At 53.3% G+C, this 27,912-nt stretch overlaps 1 protein-coding gene across 1 annotated transcript in view; it reads left to right on the top strand.

The window, feature by feature from the left end:
* The window catches only part of MUC16 (mucin 16, cell surface associated), a 159,085-nt gene that overhangs the window by 15,736 nt on the left and 115,437 nt on the right, over positions 1-27,912 (top strand). The window contains exons 12-24 of the mRNA XM_043990385.1: positions 392-3,253; positions 4,099-4,212; positions 4,730-4,798; positions 4,959-8,837; positions 9,688-9,801; positions 10,549-13,410; positions 14,261-14,374; positions 15,060-17,653; positions 17,866-18,133; positions 18,660-18,773; positions 20,436-20,612; positions 23,197-23,307; positions 24,668-27,100. Of these exons, the coding sequence (XP_043846320.1) occupies positions 392-3,253; positions 4,099-4,212; positions 4,730-4,798; positions 4,959-8,837; positions 9,688-9,801; positions 10,549-13,410; positions 14,261-14,374; positions 15,060-17,653; positions 17,866-18,133; positions 18,660-18,773; positions 20,436-20,612; positions 23,197-23,307; positions 24,668-27,100 (15,711 nt within the window). The remainder of the gene's footprint in view (positions 1-391; positions 3,254-4,098; positions 4,213-4,729; positions 4,799-4,958; positions 8,838-9,687; positions 9,802-10,548; positions 13,411-14,260; positions 14,375-15,059; positions 17,654-17,865; positions 18,134-18,659; positions 18,774-20,435; positions 20,613-23,196; positions 23,308-24,667; positions 27,101-27,912) is intronic.

The raw sequence follows: 27,912 nt of genomic DNA, 5'->3' as shown, positions 1-27,912 counted from the left end.
TGTACCAGTCAGCCAAGCTGGCTGGGTCAAGATAGAGAGAGGGCAGGGGGTGGTGTGGGTAGGTGAGAAGAGCCTGAGAGCACATTGAGGAGGGGTGAGGGCACGCCTAGGGATAGAGTCCCCATCTCGGCCATGACCCTAGCTTCGTGTGTCAGCATCAGATCGGTCTCCTCGTCTCTGTGGCAGGGAGCTTTGGTTGATGAAAGGGCAGGTCCTGGAGGAGGTGCCAGGGTGAACTTGGGAGGGAGAGGCTATTGCGGAGCTTGGAGCAGGGAGTGTGGTCCCAGACCAGGAAGGAGCCTTGCTGAGAGGAGATGAGGGTGACTGTGACGGTGATTCAGAAGTGCCCTACTAGACCCTTCTACATGTGCCAACCAATCCCCTCTTTTAGACACAGGACTACCCAGCAGGAGCCCCATATCAGCAGGTACCAGGAATGCATCCCCAACGGACAGTGAGGACACTGAACCCAGAAGCCTGCCCATGGTGGCCTCCACACTGGGAAGTTCCATGCTCAGGACACCGGCAGTGACCGTGTCCCCAGGGACAGCTGCTGGCTCCACCTCAGCCCAAGCCCCCAGCGTCCCTGAGGTCTCTGCCTCAGGGAGCCAAGACCTGGAGACGCCTGGGACAGACACGTCCTCTCTGGCAAGAGCCTCCACTTCCCTTGTCTCTCCTGTGGGGGTGACCACGGACAGTGGCTCCCTGCCTGTTGCTCCCACTTCGGCAGAGCTGTGGGGCTGGACAGAATCCATTGCTCCCCTGGGGAGCAGCTCCCAAGGGACGGTCTCCTCCTTTCTCTCCTCGGCCACCGATGGTCCTGTCACCACAACTGCCAGGGAGCCTGACACCTCCAGGCATGCAGACACTGCTCCAGCTGCCTCCTCCCACCCCGGGATCTTTGCTTCAGGGCCAACAAGCAGCCAGACCCTTGCTCTGTCTTCATCGGGCACAGTGCCTGCTAGCCACGTCCCGGGCACCCTCCCCATCTCCTCAGAAACACACCCAGTGGCTTTCACTGTCTCAGGGACGCCAGACGTGCAGACAGGGACTGAAGAAAGCTCCTCTGGGGTGCCCCTCAGTGGCCTGAAGACCACGTTTTCCCCTGAGCAAGGAGGAACAGCCTCGGCTATGCCATCCGTGGCAGGGCCCACAGCGACCAGGGCAGTGTCCACCACCAGCCCTGTGCCCATGGGGGACTGGGGAACTGCCCTCACTGCCCGAGTGGATGCCAGTTCTATGGGGACTCTGGAGACTCCCGAGAGAGAGAGCGTGACCTCTCCTGCCCCTCCCAGTGTGGAACAGAGCACTGGCTATTTCAACACACCTGGAGGCTCCTCTGCTTCCCTGGGCACCTTGACTGCTGTTGCCGCGACTGCAGAGCAGGGAACCCATGCTACCTCCCTCTCCTCTGTGGAGACCCCCAAAGCTGAGGAGGGGGTGACTTCCAGGTCCTCTTCTGAGAGCTTCCTCCCCACGCGGGGCACCCAGAGCAGCAGCAGCCCAGGGGTGGCCTCCACCACGTTGCTCCCTGCTGAGGCCCGTTCTGCAAGCAGTCCTGCAGGCCCCGGGCACAGCACACATCCCTATGGCTCCCCCATCCCTGCAGAGATCACAGCTGGCCAAGTCACAGGGGTGACCACCGGTTCCCCCAGTGGCTCCCCTGTGGACACCACTGTAGGCCACACCTCAGGTGTTCCACCCACGAGTCTTGGGGCAGAGACCTCCTCCCACCTTGTGCCCACCCAGGTGCCTGAAACCTCCTCTAATGGTGTTCCCGTTTCTGGCCCGCATGAAGGTCCCAGTGTCCCATGGCTTTCTGCACCAGCTGCCACGCTTGGGAGTGCGCTAAGCACAGGCCTTGGTTGGCTCTGGACTCCCACTGCAGTCACTCCTGATGCCTCCTTGGGGAACAGCCCGATGGCAGATGGCATGAGTTCAACTGTCCCAGGCACTGAGAGTGCCCATCTGACTCCCAGCAGCAAGGGCACTGACCTCCTCCCTACCTCTGCCACCTCTGCATCACACCCTGAGAGCCCAACTTGGGGAGAAGGGGCCGGCCCAGCTGCTCCATTGAGCACAGTCCAGCCTCTAGCATCCATGTCCTCACACCCTCGTGCTGGAGCAACACTTTCCCTGACCTCTACGGCTCTTAGCTCACCTTGGCAGGGGACTAGAGACCAAGAGCGGTTGTCTACTGGTTCAGAGATCGCCTCCCCTCGCCCCTTGGCCACTACCGCAGGGGAACGTTCAACCAGAGATCTCTCAGCTCCTGTGACAGGAGTGGGCACCAAAGGGACATTGGGTCAAGAGCCCAGTACCAGGCTTGGAGAGCGCCCGGCCTCCTCAAAGGACAGGGCACCCACAGGCACCAGCTCCATTTCTCAAGACCAATCCCTTGCTTTGGGTACCTCAAGTCCCCCAGTCAGTGCCCTCTTCCCAAGGACTGATCCCCAGTCCCCATTAGCCCTTGGCACAGTTGCAGAAGGCAGGTCCACTTCTCCTCTTTCCCCAGTCATGGGGCTCAGCTTTTCATCCATTCCCACCATGCCCACATCAGAGCAAAAAGGAGTCCCCTCCCCCAGGAGCACAGACTACATGGCAGACATCTCAACGTCTGGTCAAGTCAGTGCCTTGTCCAGCTTCTCGCAGAAGATCCCCCAGGACACTGCTTCTTCCCATTCAACTGCCTCTCTGGGTACCACCGTGCCAGGCTTCATTGTTCCAGCCAGTCCAACGGTCATTCCTGAGGAGAAGACTAGCCCCCAGGGCAGAGACCTGACCACCACATCAGGGAGTTCCCTCAGTCTCAGCCCTCCTATGACGGAGCCCCCTGTTTCCATCATCAGCACGGAGGCTGGCCCATGGACACCTTCCTCTACCCCCATGAGCAGTGTACCAAGGGCAACAGACAGCAGCACTCCCAACCTCTTGGACACCATCCAGACTGGGGCCACCAGCCTAGTCTCTGTGCCTTCCTCAGAGGCAGGCAGTCCTGGGCTGTCCACACCCAGCCCACCCTCCTCTGCTCTCTTCATCCAATCCACAGAAGGCTCAGAACCCTCTGCCCCTGGGATGGCGCTTACCTCTGGGTCCTCATTTTTTGTTCCCTCCACCATGGAATCAGGGATGAACCCCGAAGATCGTGCAACCAGTCCATTCGTGCCATCTTCACGGGTTCCAGAGAACCTCTGGACATCTGCCCCTTTCCTCTCGGGGACCACATTCCTGATGGACATCACTTCGACTTTGGGTATAGTCTCTCCTTCTGTCTCTGGTCCGTTCACCCCAGCCCTGTTCTCATATGAGAACCAACTCTTCCTTCCCCTGGAGAGGATCGCATTTGGGTGGGGAGGTTGGTTCAGGTCTGTCTTTAGGTGGGTAGCACCCAAATGCGTTTCATAAGAAGGCATGCCTTTCCTGGGAGATCCCACCCCCTTCCCCCAACCTCCAGGGCCTCTGTTTCCATTGTTTCTAGGGCCTGGCTTCTTGGGGTTATTGCCAGCCTCTACTCTGTTGGTCAGGGCAGCCTGGTAGTCCTTGCAGCTTCGATGAGTCTTTCTGCCTTTTGAGCAGAACTTGCATGTCCCCATTCTGGTCAGATGCTCCAGGGAGGATGGAGAATTGGGTGGTGGAGAGTGGGACCCTTTAGCTAGTATTTGGAAGGGAAGGCATGCCCCAAGACACAGAGATGATTTGGGTGAATCTGTGGGAGTCCTTAAGTCTTTCCACAGTGCTTCCTATCTGAGAGGGCAGGTAGGTGGTGCACCGGAGAGAGCACAAGCCCCGCAATCTGGAGGACCTGAGTTCCAATCTCACCCCAGGCACTTAATGGCTGTGTGAGAATGCCTTATACATCTGGGGCCATCTCAAGGCTTCCTGATGGATATCTTGCCACTGGCCGCAGATGGCTCTGGAGGAGAGAGTGGGTGAGGTTGATGAGCTTTGCGCAGCCTCCGTGACATCAGCCCAATGTCCTGATCCGGGAACGAAGGGCTAAGAACAGGCTCTATGTGAGGAGTCTCTCTGCCTGACCCACCATAAGTGCTCAACGAATGCCTGTGGATTGTTGGACTGACTGACGTCCCTTTTTTACAGGGATCCCAGAGAGCCTAGGTGCCAGTACCCAGCAGGCCGCCCTGACTTCCCAGGAAGGTACCAGCTCTCCAGGCACTGAGCCTGTCTTGCCCACCACCAGGGTCAGTGAATCAGGTCAGTAAGAGTCAGCCTTCTGCTTGCAGTGGGGCACAAATCTTCCTTCGAGCTCAGTTTCCTGCTTTGGGGAGTTCTCCTTTTCCTTCCTATTGGATGTGCTCTTCTTGGGTGTTGGGTTTTTTGTGCCTTTTTTGCCATCCTGGGAAAGATTTTCCACCTGTCTTCCTCAGTTTCCCTTTAGGAAGCCTTTCCCTCCCCTTCCTCTTCCTCCTGCTCCTCGTCCTCCTCGTGTCGTCCTTCGTGACGGGAAATGTGGCTTGCTTTGCTTTGGAAGGGGGAGAGGAAAGAGTGGCTTGTGTAGGAGATGTCCAGGGGCCTGCTTTAGGCACGTGCACAGTAGTAAGTGTAAGGCATGTACCAGTCAGTCAAGGTGGCTGAGTCAAGATAGAGAGAGGGCAGGGGGTGGTGTGGGTAGGTGAGAAGAGCCTGAGAGCACATTGAGGAGGGATGAGGGCACGCCTAGGTATAGAGTCCCCATCCCGGCCGTGGCCCTTGCTTTGTGTGTCACCATCAGCTCGGCTCATTGTCTCTGTGGCAGGGAGCTTTCGTCGATGCAAGGGCAGGTCCTGGAGGAGGTGCCAGGGTGAGCTTGGAAGGGAGAGGCTATTGCGGAGCTTGGAGCAGGGAGTGTGGTCCCAGATCAGGAAGGAGCCTTGCTGAGAGGAGATGAGGGTGACTGTGACGGTGATTCAGAAGTGCCCTAGTAGGTACTTCCACATGTGCCAACCAATCCCCTCTTTTAGACACAGGACTACCCAGCAGGAGCCCCATGTCAGCAGGTACCAGGAATGCGTCCCCAATGGACATCGAGGACACAGAACCCAGCAGGCTGCCCGTGGTGGCCTCCATGCTGGGAAGTTCCACACTCAGGACACCGGCAGTGACCGTGTCCCCAGGGACAGCAGCTGGCTCCACCTCGGCTCAGGCCCGCAGCGTCCCTGAGGTCTCTGCCTCAGGGAGCCAAGATCTGGCGGTGCCCTGGCCGGCCACATCTTCTCTGGCAGGAGCCTCCACTTCCCTTGTCTCTCCTGTGGGGGTTACCACGGACACTGGCTCGCTGCCTGTTGCTCCCACTTTGGCCGAGCTGCGGGGCCGGACAGAATCCAGTGCTCCCCTGGGTGCCAGCTCCCAAGGGACAGTCTCCTCCTTTCTCCCCTCGGCCACCCCTGGTCGTGTCACTGCAACTGCCAGGGAGCCTGACATCTCCAGGCATGCAGACACTGCTCCAGAAGCCTCCCTACAGCCCAGGATCTCTGCTTCAGGGCCAACAAGCAGCCAACCTCTTGCTCTGTCTTCATCGGCCATAGTGTCTGCTAGCCACGTCCCAGGCACCCTCCCCATCTCCTCAGAGACACAGACGGTGGCTTTCACCATCTCAGGGAAGCCAGACGTGCAGACAGGGACTGAAGAAAGCTCCTCTGGGGTGCCCCTCAGTAGCCTGAAGACCACATTTTCCCCTGAGCAAGGAGGAACAGCCTCGGCTATGCCATCCGTGGCAGGGCCCACAGCGACCAGGGCAGTGTCCACCACCAGCCCTGTGCCCACAGGGGCCTGGGGAACTGCCCTCACTGCCCGAGTGGATGCCAGTTCCACGGGCACTCTGGACACTCCCCCAAGAGAGAGCGTTACCTCTCCTGGCTCTCCCAGTGTGGAACAGAGCACTGGCTATTTCAACACACCTGGAGGCTCCTCTGCTTCCCTGGGCACCTTGACAGCTGTTGCCGTGACTGCAGAGCAGAGGACCCATGCTACCTCCCTCTCCTCTGTGGAGACCCCCAAAGCTGAGGAGGGAGCCACTTCCAGGTCCTCTTCTGAGAGCTTCCTCCCCACGCGGGGCACCCAGAGCAGCAGCAGCCCAGGGGTGGCCTCCACACTGGGAAGTTCTACTCTCAGGAAACCGGCAGTGACCCCAGGGCCAGCTGCTGGCTCCACCTCAGCTCAGGCCCCCAGCTTCCCTGAGGTCTCTGCCTCAGTGAGCGAAGATCTAGAGACGCCCGGAACAGACACATCCTCTCTTGTAGGAGCCTCTACTTCGCGCGGCTCTCCTGTGGGAGTGACCACTGGCACTGGCTCCCTGCCTGTTGCTCCCACTTCGGCAGAGCTGCGGGGCCGGACAGAATCCAGTACTCCCTCGGGCGCCAGTTCCCAAGGGACAATCTCCTCCTTTCTCCCCTCCGCCACTCCTGGTCCTGTCACCACAACTGCCAGGGAGCCTGACACCTCCAGGCATGCAGACACTGCTCCAGCTGCCTCCTCCCACCCCGGGATCTCTGCTTCAGTGCCAACAAGTAGCCAGACACTTGTTCTGTCTTCATTGGCCTCAGTGTCTGCTAGCCACGTCCCGGGCACCCTCCCCATTTCCTCAGAGACACACCCAGTGGCTTTCACCATCTCAGGGAAGCCAGACGTGCAGACAGGGACTGAAGCAGGCTCCTCTGGGGTTCCCCTCAGTAGCCTGAAGACCACGTTTTCCCCTGAGCAAGGAGGAACAGCCTCGGCTATGCCATCCGTGGCAGGGCCCACAGCGACCAGGGCAGTGTCCACCACCAGCCCTGTGCCCACAGGGGCCTGGGGAACTGCCCTCACTGCCCAAGTGCATGCCAGTTCCACGGGGACTCTGGAGACTCCCCCAAGGGAGAGCGTGACCTCTCCTGGCCCTCCCAGTGTGGAACAGAGCACTGGCTATTTCAACACACCTGGAGGCTCCTCTGCTTCCCTGGGTACCTTGACTGCTGTTGCTGTGACTGCAGAGCAGGGGACCCATGCTACCTCCCTCTCCTCTGTGGAGACCCCCAAAGCTGAGGAGGGGGCGACTTCCAGGTCCTCTTCTGAGAGCTTCCTCCCCACGCGGGGCACCCAGAGCAGCAGCAGCCCAGGGGTGGCCTCCACCACATTGCTCCCTGCTGAGGCCCGTTCTGCAAGCAGTCCTGCAGGCCCCGGGCACAGCACACATCCTTATGGCTCCCCCATCCCTGCAGAGATCACAGCTGGCCAAGTCACAAGGGTGACCACCGGTTCCCCCAGTGGCTCCCCTGTGGACACCACTGTAGGCCACACCTCAGGTGTTCCACCCACGAGTCTTGGGGCAGAGACCTCCTCCCGCCTTGTGCCCACCCAGGTGCCTGAAGCCTCCTCTAAGGGTGTTCCCGTTTCTGGCCTGCATGAAGGTCCCAGTGTCCCATGGCTTTCTGCACCAGCTGCCACGCTTGGGAGTGCACTAAGCACAGGCCTCGGTTGGCTCTGGACTCCCACTGCAGCCACTCCTGATGCCTCCTTGGGGAGCAGCCCCATGGCAGATGGCATGAGTTCAACTGTCCCCGGGACTGAGAGTGCCCATCTGACTCCCAGCAGCAAGGGCACTGACCTCCTCCCTACCTCTGCCACCTCTGCCTCACACCCTGAGAGCCCAACATGGGGAGAAGGGGCTGGCCCAGCTGCTCCATTGAGCACGGTCCAGCCTCTAGCATCAATGTCCTCACACCCTCGTGCTGGAGCAACACTTTCCCTGACCTCTACGGCTCTTAGCTCACCTTGGCAGGGGACTAGAGACCTGGAGGGGTTGTCTACAGGTTCAGAGATCGCCTCCCCTCGCCCCTTGGCCACTACCGCAGGGGAACGTTCAACCAGAGATCTCTCAGCTCCTGTGACAGGAGTGGCTACCAAAGGGACATTTGGTCAAGAGCCCAGTACCAGCCTTGGAGAGAGCCCGGCCTTCTCAAAGCACAGGGCACCCACAGTCACCAGCCCCATTTCTCAGGACCAATCCCTTGCTTTGGGTACCTCAAGTCCCCCAGTCAGTGCCCTGTTCCCAGGGACTGATCCCCAGTCCCCATTAGCCCTTGGCACAGTTGCAGAAGGCAGGTCCACTTCTCCTCTTTCCCCAGTCATGGGGCTCAGCTTTTCATCCATTCCCACCATGCCCACATCAGAGCAAAAAGGAGTCCCCTCCCCCAGGAGCACAGACTACATGGCAGACATCTCAACGTCTGGTCAAGTCAGTGCCTTGTCCAGCTTCTCGCATAAGATCCCCCAGGACACTGCTTCTTCCCATTCAGCTGCCTCTCTGGGTACCACCATGCCAGGATCCTTTGGCTCAGCCGGTCCAATGGTGTCTCCAGAGGAGAAGACTAGCCCCCAGGGCAGAGGCCTGACCACCACATCAGGGAGTTCCCTCAGTCTCAGCCCTCCTATGACGGAGCCCCCGGTTTCCATCATCAGCAAGGAGGCTGGCCCATGGACACCTTCCTCTACCCCCTTGAGCAGTGAACCATGGGCAACAGACAGCAGCACTCCCAACCTCTTGGACACCATCCGGACTGTGGCCACCAGCCCAGTCTCTGTGCCTTCCTCAGACGCAGGCACTCATAGGCTGTCCACACCCAGCCCACACTCCTCTGCTGTCTTCATCCAATCCACAGAAGGTTCAGACCCCTCTGCTCCTGGGATGGCATCAACCTCTTGGTCCTTGTTTTTAGTTCCCACCACCACGGAGTCAGAGACAAACCCAGAAGATCGTGCAACCAGTCCATTCGTGCCATCTTCACTGGTTCCAGAGAACCTCTGGACATCTGCCCCTTTCCTCTCAGGGACCACATTCCTGATGGACATCACTTCGACTTTGGGTATAGTCTCTCCTTCTGTCTCTGGTCCGTTCACCCCAGCCCTGTTCTCATATGAGAACCAACTCTTCCTTCCCCTGGAGAGGATCGCATTTGGGTGGGGAGGTTGGTTCAGGTCTGTCTTTAGGTGGGTAGCATTCAAATGCATTTCACAAGAAGGCATGCCTTTCCTGGGAGATCCCACCCCCTTCCCCCAACCTCCAGGGCCTCTGTTTCCATTGTTTGTAGAGCCTGGCTTCTTGGGGTCATTGCCAGCCTCTACTCTGTTGGTCAGGGCAGCCTGGTAGTCCTTGCTGCTTCGATGAGTCTTTCTGCCTTTTGAGCAGAACGTGTGTGTCGTCATTCTGGTCAGATGCTCGAGGGAGGATACAGCATTGGGTGGTGGAGAGTGGGACCCTTTAGCCAGCATTTGGAAGGGAAGGCATGCCCCAAGACACAGAGATGATCTGGGTGAACCTGTGGGAGTCCTTAAATCTTTCCACAGTGTTTCCTATCTGAGAGGGCAGCTAGGTGGTGCACCAGAGAGAGCAGAAACCCCGCAGTTTGGAGGACCTGATTTCCAATCTCAACCCAGGCACTTAATGGCTATGTGAGAATGCCTTATACATCTGGGGCCATCTCAAGGCTTCCTGATGGATATTTTGTCACTGGCTGCAGATGGCTCTGGAGGACAGAGTCGGTGAGGTTGATGAGCTTTGTGCAGCCTCCATGACATCAGCCTAATGTCCTGATCTTCTTCAGGAACGAAGGGCTAAGAACAGGTTCTATGTAAGGGGTCTCTCTGCCTGACCCACCATAAGTGCTCAACGAATGCCTGTGGATTGTTGGACTGACTGATGTCCCCTTTTTACAGGGATCCCAGAGAGCCTAGGTGCCGGTACCCAGCCGGCCGCCCTGACTTCCCAGGAAGGTACCAGCTCTCCAGACACTCAGCCCGTCTTGCCCACCACCAGGGTCAGTGAATCAGGTCAGTAAGAGTCACCCTCCTGCTTGCAGTGGGGCACAAATCTTCCTTTGAGCTCAGTTTCCCACTTTGGGGAGTTCTCCATTTCCTTCCTATTGGATGTGCTCTTCTTGGGTGTTGGGTTTTTTGTGCCTTCTTTGCCATCCTGGGAAAGGTTTTCCACCTGTCTTCCTCAGTTTCCCTTTAGCAAGCCTTTTCCTCTCCCTCCTCCTCCTCCAGCTCCTCGTCTTCCTCGTGTCGTCCTTCGTGACGGGAAATGAGGCTTGCTTTCCTTTGGAAGGGGGAGAGGACAGAGTGGTTTGTGTAGGAGATGTCCAGGGGCCTGTTTTAGTCATGTGCACAGTAGTAAGTGGAAGGCATTTACCAGTCAGCCAAGCTGGCTTGGTCAAGGTAGAGAGAGGGCAGGAGGTGGTGTGGGTAGGTGAGAAGAGACTGAGAGCACATTGAAGAGGGGTGAGGGCACGCCTAGGGATAGAGTCCTCATCTCGGAAATGGCCCTAGCTTCGTGTGTCAGCATCAGATCGGTCTCCTCGTCTCTGTGTCAGGGAGTTTTGGTTGATGAAAGGGCAGGTCCTGGAGGAGGTGCCAGGTTGAGCTTGGGAGGGAGAGGCTATTGTGGAGCTTGGAGCAGGGAGTGTGGTCCCAGACCAGGAAGGAGCCTTGCTGAGAGGAGATGAGGGTGACTGTGACAGTGATTCAGAAGTGCCCTACTAGGCACTTCCACACGTGCCAACCAATCCCCTCTTTTAGACCCAGGACTACCCAGCAGGAGCCCCATGTCAGCAGGTACCAGGAATGCATCCCCAATGGACAGCCAGGACACAGAACCCAGCAGCCTGCCCATGGTGGCCTCCACACTGGGAAGTTCCACGCTCAGGACAGGGGCAGTGATCGTGTCCCCAGGGACAGCTGCTGGCTCCACCTCAGCCCAGGCCCCCAGCTTCCCTGAGGTCTCTGCCTCAGGGATCCAAGATCTGGAGACACCCTGGATGGCCACGTCCTCTCTGGCAGGAGCCTCCACTTCCCTTGTCTCTCCTGTGGGGGTGACCATGGACACTGGCTCGCTGCCTGTTGCTCCCACTTTGGCCGAGCTGCGGGGCCGGACAGAATCCACTGCTCCCCCGGGGAGCAGCTCCCAAGGGACGGTCTCCTCCTTTCTCTCCTCGGCCACCGCTGGTCCTGTCACCACAACTGGCAAGGAACCTGACACCTCCAGGCATGCAGACCCTGCTCCAGCTGCCTCCTCCCACCCCGGGATCTTTGCTTCAGGGCCAACAAGCAGCCAGACCCTTGCTCTGTCTTCATCGGGCACAGTGTCTGCTAGCCACGTCCTGGGCACCCTCCCCATCTCCTCAGAGACACAGACGGTGGCTTTCACCATCTCAGGGAAGCCAGACGTGCAGACAGGGACTGAAGAAAGCTCCTCTGGGGTGCCCCTCAGTGGCCTGAAGACCACGTTTTCCCCTGAGCAAGGAGGAACAGCCTCGGCTATGCCATCCGTGGCAGGGCCCACAGCGACCAGGGCAGTGTCCACCACCAGCCCTGTGCCCACGGGGGCCTGGGGAACTGCCCTCACTGCCCGAGTGGATGCCAGTTCTATGGGGACTCTGGAGACTCCCGAGAGAGAGAGCGTGACCTCTCCTGGCCCTCCCAGTGTGGAACAGAGCACTGGCTATTTCAACACACCTGGAGGCTCCTCTGCTTCCCTGGGCACCTTGACTGCTGTTGCTCTGACTACGGAGCAGGGGACCCATGCTACCTCCTTCTCCTCTGTGGAGACCCCCAAAGCTGAGGAGGGGGCGACTTCCAGGTCCTCTTCTGAGAGCTTCCTCCCCACGCGGGGCACCCAGAGCAGCAGCAGCCCAGGGGTGGCCTCCACCACGTTGCTCCCTGCTGAGGCCCGTTCTGCAAGCAGTCCTGCAGGCCCTGGGCACAGCACACATCCCTATGGCTCCCCCATCCCTGCAGAGATCACAGCTGGCCAAGTCACAGGGGTGACCACCGGTTCCCCCAGTGGCTCCCCTGTGGACACCACTGTAGGCCACCCTTCTAGTGTTGCAGCCACGAGTCTTGGGGCAGAGACCTCCTCCCACCTTGTGCCCACCCAGGTGCCTGAAACCTCCTCTAATGGTGTTCCCGTTTCTGGCCCGCATGAAGGTCCTAGTGCCCCATGGCTTTCTGCACCAGTTGCCACACTTGGGAGTGCTCTAAGCACAAGCCTCGTTTGGCTATGGACTCCCACTGCAGCCACTCCTGATGCCTCCTTGGGGAGCAGCCCTATGGCAGATGGCATGAGTTCAACTGTCCCAGGCACTGAGAGTGCCCATCTGACTCCCAGCAGCAAGGGCACTGACCTCCTCCCTACCTCTGCCACCTCTGCCTCACACCCTGCAAGCCCAACTTGGGGAGAAGGGGCTGGCCCAGCTGCTCCATTGAGCACGGTCCAGCCTCTAGCATCAATGTCCTCACACCCTCGTGCTGGAGCAACACTTTCCCTGACCTCTACGGCTCTTAGCTCACCTAGGCAGGGGACTAGAGACCAAGAGGGGTTGTCTACTGGTTCAGAGATTGCCTCCCCTCGCCCCTTTGCCACTACCGTAGAGGAACGTTCAAGCAGAGATCTCTCAGCTCCTGTGACAGGAGTGGGCACCAAAGGGACATTGGGTCAAGAGCCCAGTACCAGCCTTGGAGAGCGCCCGGCCTCCTCAAAGGACAGGGCACCCACAGGCACCAGCTCCATTTCTCAGGACCAATCCTTTGCTTTGGGTACCTCAAGTCCCCCAGTCAGTGCCCTGTTCCCAAGGACTGATCCCCAGTCCCCATTAGCCCTTGGCACAGTTGCAGAAGGCAGGTCCACTTCTCCTCTTTCCCCAGTCACGGGGCTCAGCTTTTCATCCATTCCCACCATGCCCGCATCCGAACAAAAAGGAGTCCCCTCCCCCAGGAGCACAGACTACATGGCAGGCATCTCAACGTCTGGTCAAGTCAGTGCCTTGTCCAGCTTCTCGCAGAAGATCCCCCAGGACACTGCTTCTTCCCGTTCAGCTGCCTCTCTGGGTACCACCATGCCAGGCTCCTTTGGCTCAGCCGGTCCAACGGTGTCTCCACAGGAGAAGACTAGCCCCCAGGGCAGAGGCCTGACCACCACATCAGGGAGTTCCCTCAGTCTCAGCCCTCCTATGACGGAGCCCCCGGTTTCCATCATTCGCACGGAGGCTGGCCCATGGACACCTTCCTCTACCCCCTTGAGCAGCGAACCCAGGGCAACAGATAGCAGCACTCCCAACCTCTTGGACACCATCCGGACTGTGGCCACCAGCCCAGTCTCTGTGCCTTCCTCAGAGGCAGGCAGTCCTGGGCTGTCCACACCTAGCCCACCCTCCTCTGCTCTCTTCATCCAATCCACAGAAGGCTCAGACCCCTCTGCCCCTGGGATGGCGCCGACCTCTGGGTCCACATTTTTCGTTCCCACCACCACGGAGTCAGCGATGAACCCAGAAGATCGTGCAACCATTCCATTCGTGCCATCTTCACTGGTTCCAGAGAACCTCTGGACATCTGCCCCTTCCCTCTCAGGGACCACATTCCTGACGGACATCACTTCGCCTTTGGGTATAGTCTCTCCTTCTGTCTCTGGTCCATTCACCCCAGCCCTGTTCTCATATGAGAACCAACTCTTCCTTCCCCTGGAGAGGATTGCATTTGGGTGGGCAGGTTGGTTCAGGTTTGTGTTTAGGTGGGTAGCAGCCAAATGCATTTCACAAGAAGCCATGCCTTTCCTGGGAGATCCCACTCCCTTCCCCCAACCTCCAGAGCCTTTGTTTCCATTGTTTCTAGAACCTGGCTTCTTGGGGTCATTGCCGGCCTCTACCCTGTTAGTCAGGGCAGCCTGGTAGTCCTTGTGGCTTCGATGAGTCTTTCTGCCTTTTGAGCAGAACTTGCATGTCCTCATTCTGGTCAGATGGTCCAGGGAGGATGTAGAATTGGGTGGTGGAGAGTGGGACCCTTTAGCCAGCATTTGGAAGGGAAGGCATGCCCCAAGACACCGACAAGATCTGGGTGAACCTGTGGGAGGTCTTAAGTCTTTCCACAGTGCTTCCTATCTGAGAGGGCAGCTAGGTGGTGCACCAGTTAGAGCACAAGTCCTAGAGTCAGGAGGACCTGAGTTCCAATCTCACCCCAGGCACTTAATGGCTCTGTGATAATGCCTTATACATCTGGGTCCATCTCAAGGTTTCCTGATGGATATCTTTTCACCAGCCCCAGATGGCTCTGGCGGAGAGAGTGGGTGAGGTTGATGAGCTTTGCGTAGACTCCGTGACATCAGCCCAATGTCCTGATCCTCTTCGGGAAAGAAGGACTAAGAACAGGCTCTATGTGAGGGGTCTCTCTGCCTGACCCAACATTAGTGCTCAACGAATGCCTGTGGATTGTTGGACTGACTGATGTCCCCTTTTTACAGGGATCCCAGAGAGCCTAGGTGCCAGCACCCACCAGGCCGCCCTGACTTCCCAGGAAGGTACCAGCTCCCCAGGCACTGAGCCCGGCTTGCCCACTACCAGGGTCAGCGAATCAGGTCAGTCATAGTCGGTCTTCTGCTTGCAGTGGGGCACAAATCTTCCTTCGAGCTCAGTTTCCCACTTTGGGGTGTTCTCCTTTTCCTTCCTATTGGATGTGCTTTTCTTGGGTGTTGGGTTCTTTGTGCCTTCTTTGCCATCCTGGGGAAGATTTTCCTCCTGTCTTCCTCAGTTTCCGTTTAGGAAGCCTTTTCCTCTCCCTCCTCCTCCTCCTCGTCCCCCTTCTCCTCCTCCTCCTGCTCCTCTTCCTCCTTGTGTCTTTTTTTGTCACTGCAAATGTGACTTGCTTTCCTTTGGAAGAGGTAGTGAAAAGAGTGCTTTATTCAGGAGATGTCCAGCACCCAGTTTTATGCATGTGCACAGTAATAAGTTTGAGGGCCTGCCTACCCTGCTGAGCCTAAGTCCGAGTAGAGAGAGGGCAGGAGGTGGTGTGGGTAGGTGAGTTAGGTGGGTAGGCTACAACTGTAGTCATTGTCACAGGTGGTTTCAGGCCTGAGATGCACAGAAGGGCAATGTCTTCTCCCCCAGAAGCTTCAACTGCACCTGAAATATCTTCTGGAGCCACTCTGGGAATTCGAAGGCATGGATTCTCTGTGACTCCAGCAGAGTCCATAGGCACCCCAGATTCCAGTGGTCTCTTAACGATCAGCTCAACAGGGATGATTTCTTCTCCATTCCCTGCAGACACACCAGTAGCAGAAACATCTCCCAGAGTGAGTCACAGCACCACCCTGACTCCAAGGCCCACTACAGTTGAATCATCCCATACCACTGTCTCGGTCCCAGCAAAGGAAGTCAGCTCCATTTTGCCTCCATCCTCAACTTCTACAGCCATTAGTGCCACAGAAACCAGGCCAAGCCCACATTTGCCTCTGAGGCAAACCATTCCAGAGAAGCAGGACACCCAGACAGTAACAGAGCCAGGGTCAGCTGCTCAGCCCTCCACTGCTCTCAGCATCATTCCAACATCAATTGGAGGAGACACAAAGACCTTGGTGTCTACAGAATGGCCGACAGAAGATAAAACTTTGTCCAGCACCTTTCCAGACAGAGAACACATGAACTCTCCAAGCCCAGGAGTCTTGCCTGACAGGGCCTCCACTTCTCTGCCCAGTTTAAATGGAGGGACTTCTGTGGGGAGCACAACAGGCATTGCCATTCCTGGAGCCCAGATAAGCCCAGCTGATCCCCCTACCCCAGAGCCCACAGAGCTCACAGTTCCTGATGGGGACACTTCCTCTGTTGTACCAGTGATGGATTTCAGCACCAGGGACAGTGGAAAATTACAGAGTAGTTTCGCCTCCAGCAGCACTCCAGTGTGGGAGACCAGCAGAGCAGGCAGCACTGCAGCCTCAGATAGTAGCACACTCACTCCAGGGATGTTGAATCCTTCTGAGAGCACTGCTAACCCCACGTCAAGTCCTGTGGGAGGGTCCAGCCCAGCGCCAGCTGTCTATACCACTCCTTCCCACACCCCAAGTTCTACAGGGACCGGGTTTGGGGGGAAGAGAGACTCATCCTTTGTAATGACCACACCAGTGCCTGCTGTCTCCATCACCAGCATCTCTGGGGCTCTGCCTGGAACAAAACCAGGGGACCCCTGGTCCTCCACCTCCACTGAAGCCACAGATCTCACCACGATTGATATAGATATTAAGTCTACTTTGCCACAGACCTTCTCTCCTTCATCTCCAGTCACATCATCTGAGGTTATTTACGAAGCTGAGGACATGAGCTCCAGTGCTCCTGGGACTGAGAGCATGAGTGTCTTCCTCAGCAGCAAGGTCACAAACATGGTTTCTCTTTACCCCAAGATCACTGCCACTCGAGAGTTTCTGGGCACCATGGGGCAGAGTAGCACAGGTGCTTCACCGTTCACTTCTTCACCTGGACTTCCTGTGACTTCAGCCACTATCATGGGAGGGGCACCAAGTATGTCAGGTACCACTACTGGCTCAACTTCACAGGTGACTATAACTTATGGAGTCCCATATAGAGACTCAAAGAGGACTTCGGGTCTCCCATTGGCCACAGAGGGCCCAGTCAATACTGTCACAGCCAAGATAACTAGCTACATCTCTATGGCTCCTACAGAGCACAGCACAGAAGCTCAAGGGAGCTCAGCCCTGCTTCTTACCACCAGCCCTAACTCCATGCCTCTCCCTGGACAAAGTACAATTTTCCCTTTATCTACCACAGCTGAAGCCAGGGCTCTCACCATCACTGGGACAAATACCACCCCTGTGTGGCCAAACACACTCTCCTCTTCAACTCCTATAACCTCATCTGGAGTTACTCCCTTCAATGAGAACATAAGCTTAGCTGCCCCAAAGACCAATACCACAAGTCTCATCTTCAGCCCTAAAATCACAGACACCATCCCTCTTTCCCCTGTGGTCACCCTCAGCCCTGAGCTTTCAAGTCCAGAGTCAGAGAAAAGCACAGATGTCCCATTGACCACCACTTCTTCTAAAGCTCCAGTATTCTCAGACACTAATCCTGTAAGCTCATCAGTCACCTCTGCTGGCTCAACTCCCCTGGGGACCACTGCTCCATATGCAGACAGAGAGATGAGTTCAGAGCTTCCCCTGACCACCTTAACCAAAGAGACCACAGAAAGTACTTCTACAGGAAGGGTGATAGAAGGTATCCCCTCAGTTCCTCCAGGGATCAACACTGGAGCTGACGTGAGCTCAGCCATCCCTCCTTCTACAAGTCCAGGAGAAAGTCCAAAAAGTTCAGAAGCTACGTCTCCCAAAGATAGAAGCTCTTCCTCTATGTGGCCAGAGACTCCTGTCCATATTGGATCAGGTTCAAGTCTGGCCACTGTGAGCCAGGCTGAGTTATCTGAAACCCACAGTCCATCAATCATCACCAAAGTCCCACAGGAGAGTGACACGGAATTCCCATTGTCTTCTATTGCAACTGATACCACTAAAAGAGTGACCATAGCAGATTCCACTCTGATCTCAGGACTTGATGAGAGCCAGGCTTCAACAGGCATCACCATCTCAGGGACAGAGGCCAGCAGGACCTATCCCATCTCATTTCCTCCTTCAGAAAGTCACAAGACACATACCACTAGTCCTGAGAGGGCAACAAGCACTGATCAAGCACTGTCCACTCTGCCAACTGAGAAATTATTGGAAACAGGCACCAGTTCAGCTACTTATATTTCCAACATGCTTTCTGATGTCACTACTTCAGCACCTCAGACAAGTCCCCAAGGGTTTGAGAGTAAAAGCATGTCTGCCCTGGAGGCCCAAACTGCCCTACCAGTAGGTTCTGACCCTGCTGTGACCTTTATCTCTCCACTGTCAAAAGTCACAGCTTTTATCAGCATGAATATGGAAACTGTGTCAAATTCAGCTCCTTGGGCACCCAGCCCCTCATCACAGGTAGAATCAAGTTCTCCCAATTTTGTTGACACCACTATAGATGCACCCTCCCAGGGAACAGGAGCTCACGTTCCCATCCATGAATCTCCTAGCCCAAGTCTGGGCCCCTTTCCTGTCTTAACTACTCCTGTGACCTTGACAAGCACAAGTCCCCTTTGGACAACTCCCTCACTGGAGTACTCAGGGTCAGCCAGCTCAACTGCAGAGTCTGTGAAGAGCTCAGGGGAGACACCAACCCTGGTTGTCACCCTGCCTCCAGCCAGAACACAGGAAATCTGGACATCAGCATCTCCCAGTCCAACTCCCATGGCCACAGAAGGCAGCAGTGCCAGGGCAGGGACAGCCTCTGTTTCTGCTCAAGTACCATCCACTTCCACCCTATTCACAAGTAAGCATATTTTAAGTAAGCCCCCCATGGAGGGGATTGGGGTGTGACTCTGGAGGAAATGGGTGGAGTCCACCCAGGGAGGGGATGTCTCTGTCTTTAGAAAAGGCAGGAAGGAGTTTTCTTCCCTTGTCCTTTCCCTCTTTAGCCTTCTATTGGGTCATTTAAGGGCCTTTTCCTTAGTGCCATATCTGTTGAATCAGTGTGGTCACTCTAGGCTTCCTCATCTCTATGGGAGGGCAGTTTCACAGTCTCTGTACTAAAGTAATTCTCCTTTTCTTGTTGGTGGGATTCTGATTTCACTAAGTCTAACTTATGTGGAGATTATCCACCAGTGAGGTAGTGCTTTGGAAGCAAAAACTTATTTGTCATGTGGGAAGAAGTCAGCAAAATCATGTATTTGGGGACTTTACAATTGGTAACAACAATGTATTTTCCTTTTTGTGCCGACTAATAATGACATGACTGAGCTCTGGGCTCTTCCCTCATCTCTTCCTGCAGGTGGTGACGCTGGTGTGGTGCAGACCACACATGCCCCAGGTCATGGAGCATCAGGAAGCACAGCAGCACTGACGAGGAGCCCCCGGATACCTGGGTCCACCGTTATACCTACAGGCAAGTAAATACCTCCTTTCTGCCTCCCCTGTTGGAGGCTCACCTCTTTAGGGCCTTGTTTCCAAGTTTTATTGGTGACACATGCGATTATTTAAGAGATGATTCATCTTCAAAGTTTGAGGGCAAGAATCTAATAGAGGAGTTTTAATCATACTTTAAGACTTATCTGCCCACTGCTTTTCCTCCAGAATGTTGTGAGAGTATCCTCTGAAAGAATAGCTAGTTGAGGACCATATTTACTTACTCAAGCCTGAGAAACCCAGAGGAACCACATCCTCTTCCACTAAGGCTTCAGCACATCTGAGATATCTTTTGGGAGTGACCATGGGAACTTGCAAACCTCCAATTTTTCTTGACTCCAAAAGAGCCCACAGCAATGTCATTTATCTTGTTAGAAAGATCGTTCCCACAAGGACAAATACCAAATGATTCCTTTTTGTTTTTTCATCCCTAGTACTTGGTACTATATTTGGCACATGGATTGCATTTGCTAAATGCTTATTGATTCATTATTTTGCCATGGCTCGTAGCATCCATACAGACTAAGTCTGGTTCCCCATTCCATGTGTACTCCAATCAAGCAGCCCTCTAACATGATCAAAATTCAACCTCAATGTGGATACCCTAGAGAAGCAGTGAATTCTTTGGGGTTTATATGCCCAGATCTTAGTCTTGGCCAAGCCTTTTCTAAGAGCCAGAGATGAAAACACAAAAGCAAAAATAGCTCCCACCTTCAAGGAATTTGCATTCTAATGGGGGGAGACAACACATATAAAGGAGTGGTGGTCATGGTAGCCAGTGAGGGACAGTTTAGTCATGCATGGTAAGGGTTGGTGAGTGAGGGCCTGAGAGAGTACATTCACACACTACATTGGAAAAGAATGGCAGAGGATTTGATCATAGTTCCAGATCTGGAGAGGATATGAGGGATGAAAAGGGTACCCACCTGGTTGAAAGTAGGGAGTGAAATGAAGCATGATCTTGGATTTCATGGAATAATAGATCAGGAGAGTCAGCCACCAATCAAGACTGTGGAAGTTCAGGGCAGACATTATAGGAAGTAAGTGTGAATCTTGCAGGACTCATCTTTGGTATGGGCATCAGGGCAGTAATGAGGCTGTAGAAGAGATCAGCAGAGTATAGGTTAAAGTCCCTAGCAGGGTTGATGAAAGTACTTTTCAGGATGAAGTGCCCATTTCCTCTCCAAATGGAGAAGAGGAAAGTGAAATATTGGGGATAGGGTGTTATCTCCAGGAAAGAAAGTATCATGCTGAAAGGGAATGGGAATCTGCCAGAATCACCCCCCCCCATATACCAACCAACTACTCTGGTCATAGGATCCTCTGCCAGGAGCATAGATAGTAACACTAACGAGTGTTAGTGGGTCTGATGTGACAAGGGAGTCAACAGAGTCCACTGGCATCCTCATGACTGCCTCCATAGTGAGAGATTCTATTTCAGAGACTACAAGAGAGATGGTTAACATGAAAACCACTCCAGGCACAACTATCACTCGAGGCCCTCTTCTCACTGTGGCCAGGTTCAAAAATAGAGACATATAGAAGAACAATAACTTTTCCCATAGAAACATCAGTACTACCTGAGAGAACCTATGGAGTGACCTGGGTAGTATAAGTCTCCCAAGCTCCTTTACTCCAGCAGAACTCACAGCTCAGGATCCAGTGATCCTTTTGAAGACCGCACCAATGATCTGGGATGCTCAGTCAGGAACAGAGCCAGGCTCAGCTGCTATGTCCTTCACTGCTCCCAGCATCATCCCAACAGCTGATGAAGGGGACACAAGAACTTTCTTGGTGTCTCCAGAGGGTCCAATAGAAGGTAAAACTGTGTCCAGCACCTTCCCAGAGAACATAGACACCCCTGGAAGAACTCATAGAGAACACATACACTCCCCAAGCACAGGCATAACTCTCTTGACTGACAGGGTCTCCACTTTTCTGCCCAGCCTAAGTGAAGACTACTCCAGGATTGTCCCCTCCTCCTCTGTGGGAGGCATGACTAGTATTGCCATGACTGGGACCCAGGCAAGCCCAGCTGAACCTCCTACCCCGGAACCCACAGAGCCCACATCTCCCAAGGGGGGCGGGGGGAGTACTTCCTCTGTTGTACCAGTGATGGAATTCAGCACCAGGGACAGTGGAAAGGTACAGAATAGTTTGACTTCCAGCAGCACTCTAGTGTGGGAGGCCAGCAGAGCAGGCAGCACTGCAGCCTGGGATAGCAACACACTCATCCCTGGGATGTTCCATCCTGCTGAGAGAACGCTGGTTTTTTCTATTTTATTTAAATTTTTTCTCAATTACATGTAAAGATATTTTTGAGTTCCAAATTTTTCTCTCACCATCCCTTCCCTCCCCGCTCCAGAGGCCAGCAAGCAATTTAATATAGGTTATACATTACAATCATGTTAAACACATTTCCACATTAATCAGAACAGAAGAAAAATGTAAGAAAGAATAAATAAGAACAATAACAAAAAGGCAACAACAAAGGTGAAAACAGTATGCTTCAGTCTGCATTCAGACTCCATAGTTCTTTTTCTGAATGTGGAGAGCATTTCCACCATAAGTCTTTTGGCATTGTTTTGGATCATTGTATTGCTGAGAAGAGTTAAGTCTATCACAGCTGGTCATCACAAAATGTTGATACTATGTATACAATGTTCTCTTGGTTCTGCTAATTTCACTCAGCATCAATTCATGTAAGTCTTTTCAGGTTTTTCTGAAAGTCATCTGCTTATCATTTCTTATAGCATAATAGTATTCGATTACATTCCTATACCACAACTTGTTTAGTTATTCCCCAATTGATGAGCATCCCCAACCCCCTCCTCAGGCACCCAATCTCATAGTCAAGCCTATGAACCTGCCAGTTCTGCCATGTTCATAAGTAAGGAGACTTCTAATTAAGCCTTACATTAAGCCTCACAGGAAAATGAGAATTGGGTCTGGGTTAATGATGAAGATGATAATATAGTTAGCATTTTTCAGGTTTGCCAAGTGCTTTATAATCTCATTTTAGCTTCCCAGGGAAGTAGATGTTCCTCTTATTCTCATTTTATAGTTGAGGGAACTGAAGCAGACATTGATTAAGTGACTCTCCCAGTGTCACCCAATCTAGTAAGTGTCTGAGGCTGGATTTTAACTTAGATTTTCCTGACTCCTGATACAGTGAGCTCTCCACTTTTCCATGAGAATCTCCTTTTCTTGACATTTCCCTCTTTAGACCTCTATTTTGGGTCATTTTTTGTTCACTCTCTTAGAAGAAATCTAGTGACCCTTGTGCTAAGTTCATTTTCCTCTCCTTTTTTGTGAAATGCTGACATTTACAATGATTCTAACAAATGTCAGGATTTTGCAGTGGTGAGAAAGGAATTTGCTGCAGCTACTGTGGGGGAAGAAGGAACAGAAAAGTACAATTTGGGGCTTTACAGAAAATATGTATATGGACAACATATTTTCATAGTGCCCCACAAGTCTACCATTATTTATCTGTGAATCCATCCATCCATTCTTTTTTAAACATTTGTTATTCTGTCCTTTCAGCCCCTCACCAACTGCTAACCCCATGTCAAGTCCTGTGGGAGGGTCCAGCCCAGAGCCAGCTGTGAAGTTATGCAAAACACATTTCTATATTAGCCATGTTGTAAGAAAGCAAGAAAAATAAAGTGACAAAAACTCTGATTCAATATGCACTCAGAGTTCATTAGTTCTTTCTTTGGAGTTAGATGACATTTTTTCATTATGAGTCATTCGCAATTATTTTGGATTATTGTATTGATCAGTTTTTTAGTCTTTCACAGTTGATCATCATTTCAATATTGCTGTTCCTGTCTACATTGCTCTCCTGGTTCTACTCACTTCACTTTGCATTAGTTCTTATAAGTCTTCTCAGAATATTTCTGAAACTAACATGCTCATCATTTCTTATAGCACAATAGTGTTGTTGTTGAGTCATTTTTCAGTCATGTCCAATTCTTCATGACCCATTCGGGGTTTTCTTGGCAAAGAGTGGTTTGCTATTTCCTTCTCTAGCTCTTTTTTATAGATGAGCAACTGAGGCAGACAAGGTTAATTGACTTGCCCAGAGTCACACAGCTATTAAGTGTCTGAAGCTAGATTTGAACTCATGAAGATCAGTCTTCCTTAATGCAAGCCTAGTTCTCTATCTACTGCACCACCAACCATGTACCATGATTTATCCAACCATTGCCTAATTGAATCTCTCATTCCTTCTTTTTTTTTTTTTAGTGAGGCAATTGGGGTTAAGTGACTTGCCCAGGGTCACACAGCTAGTAAGTGTTAAGTGTCTGAGGCCGGATTTGAACTCAGGTCCTCCTGACTCCAGGGCCGGTGCTCTATCCACTGTGCCATCTAGCTGCCCCTCTCATTCCTTCTTACAGGTGGTGAGGCTAGCATAGCGGCCATCACACACATCCAAGACCAAGGAGCTGCAAGAGGCACTGAAGCAATAAGTGGCCCCCTGGTAACTTTGTCTGCTGGCAGTCCCACGAGTAAGTAGGAGCCTCGTTTCTGCCTTCCCTTCTGAGGGTTCATTATTCTTAGGATCTTGTATCCTTCTCTTCATATATGATAGATGGAATTATCTTCATAGAAAGTCAGACCTCAGAAGGGAGTTTGTTATCAAGTTGCAGAGAGCTGTCACTACTGCTTTCTCTCAGACTATATATTGGGTTTATGGAGGCTCTGGAGAAACTGCTAGGGGTTTTTGTGCGAAAGAATACATAATCTTTATTATTACATGCTCAGAATATTAACCACATGTAACATAGACTATATGTTCCATTTAATTCCAAACTTAACTCCTTCACTCCCAACCCAGGGCAAGAAAAAAACCTTTTTCTGTTTGACAATTTCCCCCCAACCCCTACCAGCTGCAGGTTTGTGTTATAGTATTGTATTAATAACTATATGTCATAATCATCCTGGGTTCCATTAAAACTAGAGCTAGATGGAGACTGTGAATTTTAAAAAGCCCATTGTCTATATCAGCAGAAGCTGCTAGTTTGGTACCAGCACTAGTATCCATCAGGCAGTCTCTCTGATCCCGGGCCCCCATCCTATTTTGTATTTGGGTGTCAGGTCAGATCCACTTAAGCATTATTCTATTCCTATTATGAATAATTTTCAAGGTGGCCTTTCTCCTTAAAGTAGCAGTGAATCCCAGTCCTTTGGAGGGTAGAAGTGCTTGTCAGCAGTTGGGTACTCATATTGAGTATTGGTGAGGAATGGAAATGGTGCAGTTGGGTGATATCCCCAGTATAGAAGGAGTCTTGTTGTTGAGAATAGTAGGGATCTCCATCAGAATGACTCCAACCCTCCCAGTCAACTTAGGCATATCCCAACCAAGTGTTCTGGTCACAGGATTCTCTACTAGGAGCACAGTGGCAGGAAGGACCATGGCTATGTCTGACATAACAAGAGAATCAACAGAGCCCACCAGCACTCCCATGACTGGCTCCACTGGGAGAAATTCCATTTCAGGCACTGCAACAGAGAGAGTCACCATGGAGACAACTTCAGGTATAGTTATAACTCATCCCCTCCCTCTCATGGTGGTCACTGTAACAGATGACCTCAGGCTTGAGGCACAGAGGCGAACCATGCCCTGCCCCACAGAAGACTCAGCTCCACCTGAGATATCTCCTGAAGTCACCATGGCCAATGCTAACATTCCCCTCTCCCTGACTCCAGTAGAACCCACAGTCAGCTTAGACTCCAGTTCATTTGGGAGAGTATCCTCTGCATTTCCTACAGACAGACCCATAGCAGAAGCAGCTTATAGGGAATGTCCTGGCACCTCCATGATTTCATGGCCCTCTCCAGTTGATTTGTTCCATACCACTATTTCAGCCACAGGAACTGTAATTAGTCCCACTTTGCCTCTGTCCTCGACAACTACAGTCACCGAAATCAGGCCTGTGTGGCAAACCACCCCAGAGAAGCGGGATGCTCAGACAGGAACAGAGCCACGTTCAACTGCTCGGCCCTCCACTGCTCCCAGCATCATCCCAACATCTGCTGGAGGGGACACAAGCACTTTCTTGGTGTCTACAGAAGCACCAACAGAAGGTAAAACTGTGGCCAGCACCTTTCCAGAGAACACAGACACCCCCAGAAGCACTCACAGAGAGCACACGAACTCCCCAAGCCCAGGAGTAACTCTCTGGCTTGACATGGCCTCCACCTCTTCTCTGCCCAGTCCAACTGAAGGGACCAGCTACTCCAGGACTGTCCCCTCAACTTCTTTGGGGAGCATGACAGGCATTGCCATGCCTGGAGCCCAGACAAGTCCAGCTGAACCTCCTACCCCAGAGCTCACAGAGCCCACAACTCCTGAGAGGGGCTCTCCCTCCATTGTACCTGAGACATCTTCAGGAGTCACTCTGGGCATTGCAAGTCCTGGATTCTCCATGACTCCAGCAGAGTCCATAACCACTTCAGGCTCCAGTGGTCCCTTAAAGATCAGCCCAAAAGGGACAATTTCTTCTCCATTCCCTGCAGACACACCAGTAGCAGAAACATCTCCCAGAGAGAGTCACAGCACCACCCTGACTCCAAGGCCCACTACAGTTGAATCATCCCATACCACTGTCTCGGTCCCAGCAAAGGAAGTCAGCTCCATTTTGCCTCCATCCTCAACTTCTACAGCCATTAGTGCCACAGAAACCAGGCCAAGCCCAGACTTGCCTCTGAGGCAAACCACTCCAGAGAAGCAGGACACCCAGACAGTAACAGAGCCAGGGTCAGCTGCTCAGCCCTCCACTGCTCCCAGCATCATTCCAACATCAACTGGAGGAGACACAAAGACCTTGGTGTCTACAGAAGGGCCAACAGAGGATAAAACTGTGTCCAGAACCTTTCCAGACACCCCTGGAATCAGTCACAAAGAGCACATGAACTCCCCAAGTCCAGGAATAACTCTCTTGACTGACAGGGCCTCCACTTCTTCTCTGCCCAGTCCAACTGAAGGGACTAACTACTCCAAGACTTTTCCCTCACCCTCTGTGGGAGGCTTGACTAGCATTATCATGACTGGGTCCCAGACAGTCCCAGCTGAACCTCCTACCCCAGAACCCACAGAGTTCACAACTCCTGAGGGGGGCACTTCCTCTGTTGTGCCTGTGATGGAATTCAGCACCAGGGACAGTGGAAAATTACAGAGTAGTTTCGCCTCCAGCAGCACTCCAGTGTGGGAGACCAGCAGAGCAGGCAGCACTATAGCCTCAGATAGTGGCACACTCACCCCAGGGATGTTGCATCTTTCTGAGAGCACTGCTAACCCCACGTCAAGTCCTGTGGGAGGGTCCAGCCCAGAGCCAGCTGTCTACACCACTCCATCCCACACCCCAGGTTCTACAGGGACCAGGTTTGGGGGAGAGACAGACTCATCCTTTGTAATGACCACACCAGCGCCTACTGTCTCCATCACCAGTATCTCTGGGGCTCTGCCTGGAACAAAACCAGGGGGCCCCTTGTCCTCCACCTCCACTGAAGCCACAGATCTTACCATCACTGGAGCAGATACTACCCTTCCGTGGTCAAGGACACTCTCTCCTTCACCTCCTGTAACCTTATCAGGGGTCACTAATAAGGCTGAGGACATGAGTTCAGCTGCCCCTAGGACTGAAGTCACAAGTCCCATCCTCAGCAGCAAGGTCCCAGACATAGTCCCTTCTTCCCCTGTCAGCCCACTCATTCCTGAGATCCCAAGTACAACTTCACGTCCATCTCCCATATTCTCAGCCACCACTCCTGACAGTGTACAAAGCAAATTGAGTGCCCATACTGACTCAATTCCCTCTGGGGCCATGACTCATCGAGTCCCACATATAGACTCTGAGATGACCCCAGGTCTCTCTCTGGCTACTCTAGCTACAGAGGACACAGTCAGTTCTATCACAACCAAGACAACTCAATACAGCGTGGGAGCTGAGGTAAGCTCAGCCCTTCCTCCTAGTACCAGCATAAGAGAAATCCAAACAAATTCTGAGACTTTGATTCCCAGAGAGACCAGCTCAGCTTCCAGGGGACCAGTGGTGACCACAGCGACCCCTGCCCACGCTGTATCAGGTTCAAGCCTGTCTGCCGTGACCCAGCCTGAGTTATCTGAGACCCAAAGTCCATTAATCACCCCCAAAGTCCCACAGGGGAGTGACACAGGATCCCCATTGTCTCCTAATGCAACTGAGGCCTATGGAGCAGGGACCAAAACAGCTTCTATTCTGACCCCAGGACTAGGGGAGACCCAGGCTTCCATGGGCACCATCTTAGGCACAGAGGCCAGTAGGACTTTCCCTACCTTGTCCCCTCCCTCAGAAATCCCCAGGACATATACCACTAGTTCTAAGAGGGCAACAAGCACTGATCAAGAACCATCCACTCTGTCAACTGAGAAATCCCTGGGAGTAGGCACTAGCTCAGTTGCCTCTGTTTCCACAAAGTTTGAAGTCACTGCATCAGCACCAGGGGAAGGCATCCAAGGGTCTTCTGAGAATCGTAGTACATCTACTCTGGAAACCAGCACTGCCTCAGCACTAGGGACCAGTCCTGCTGTGACCTTGTTCATTCCACACTCAAAGATCCCTACTTCCATAAAAGATATGGAAACAGTGTCAAAGTCAGCTGCCTGGGCAGCCAGCCCCTCATCACAAGTAGAAACAATCTCTCCCCATCTGGTTGACACCACATTGAGTGTACTCTCCTCAAAGCCCTCCACAAGAACATGGACCCACAGTTTAGCCCCTGAGACTCCAAGTCAAAGCCCAAACCTCTCTCCTGTTTTCACCATTACAACGGCTTGGAAAAGCACAATCCCTTCCAGGACTACTCCCTCTTGGGGGGCCTCTAGTACAACCAGCTTAAATACTGGATCTGAGAAGATGTCTGTGGAAACACCAACTTCAGCTGTCACACAGGCAATCTGGACATCATCAGCATCTCCCACCCCAGCATCCACAGCCTCAGAGGGCAGCAGTGCCAGGGCAAGGACAGACTCTGTTTCTTCCTCTGTGCCTACGAACTCCATTCCATCCACAAGTAAGCAGACTTCTAAGTAATACTCCCCATTTTGGGGATATTGGTGTGGCCCTGGAAGC

The sequence above is a fragment of the Dromiciops gliroides genome, chromosome 1 (assembly GCF_019393635.1).
Source record: "Dromiciops gliroides isolate mDroGli1 chromosome 1, mDroGli1.pri, whole genome shotgun sequence".
Lineage (NCBI taxonomy): Eukaryota > Metazoa > Chordata > Mammalia > Microbiotheria > Microbiotheriidae > Dromiciops > Dromiciops gliroides.
This window is presented reverse-complemented; position numbering and strand designations above follow the sequence as displayed.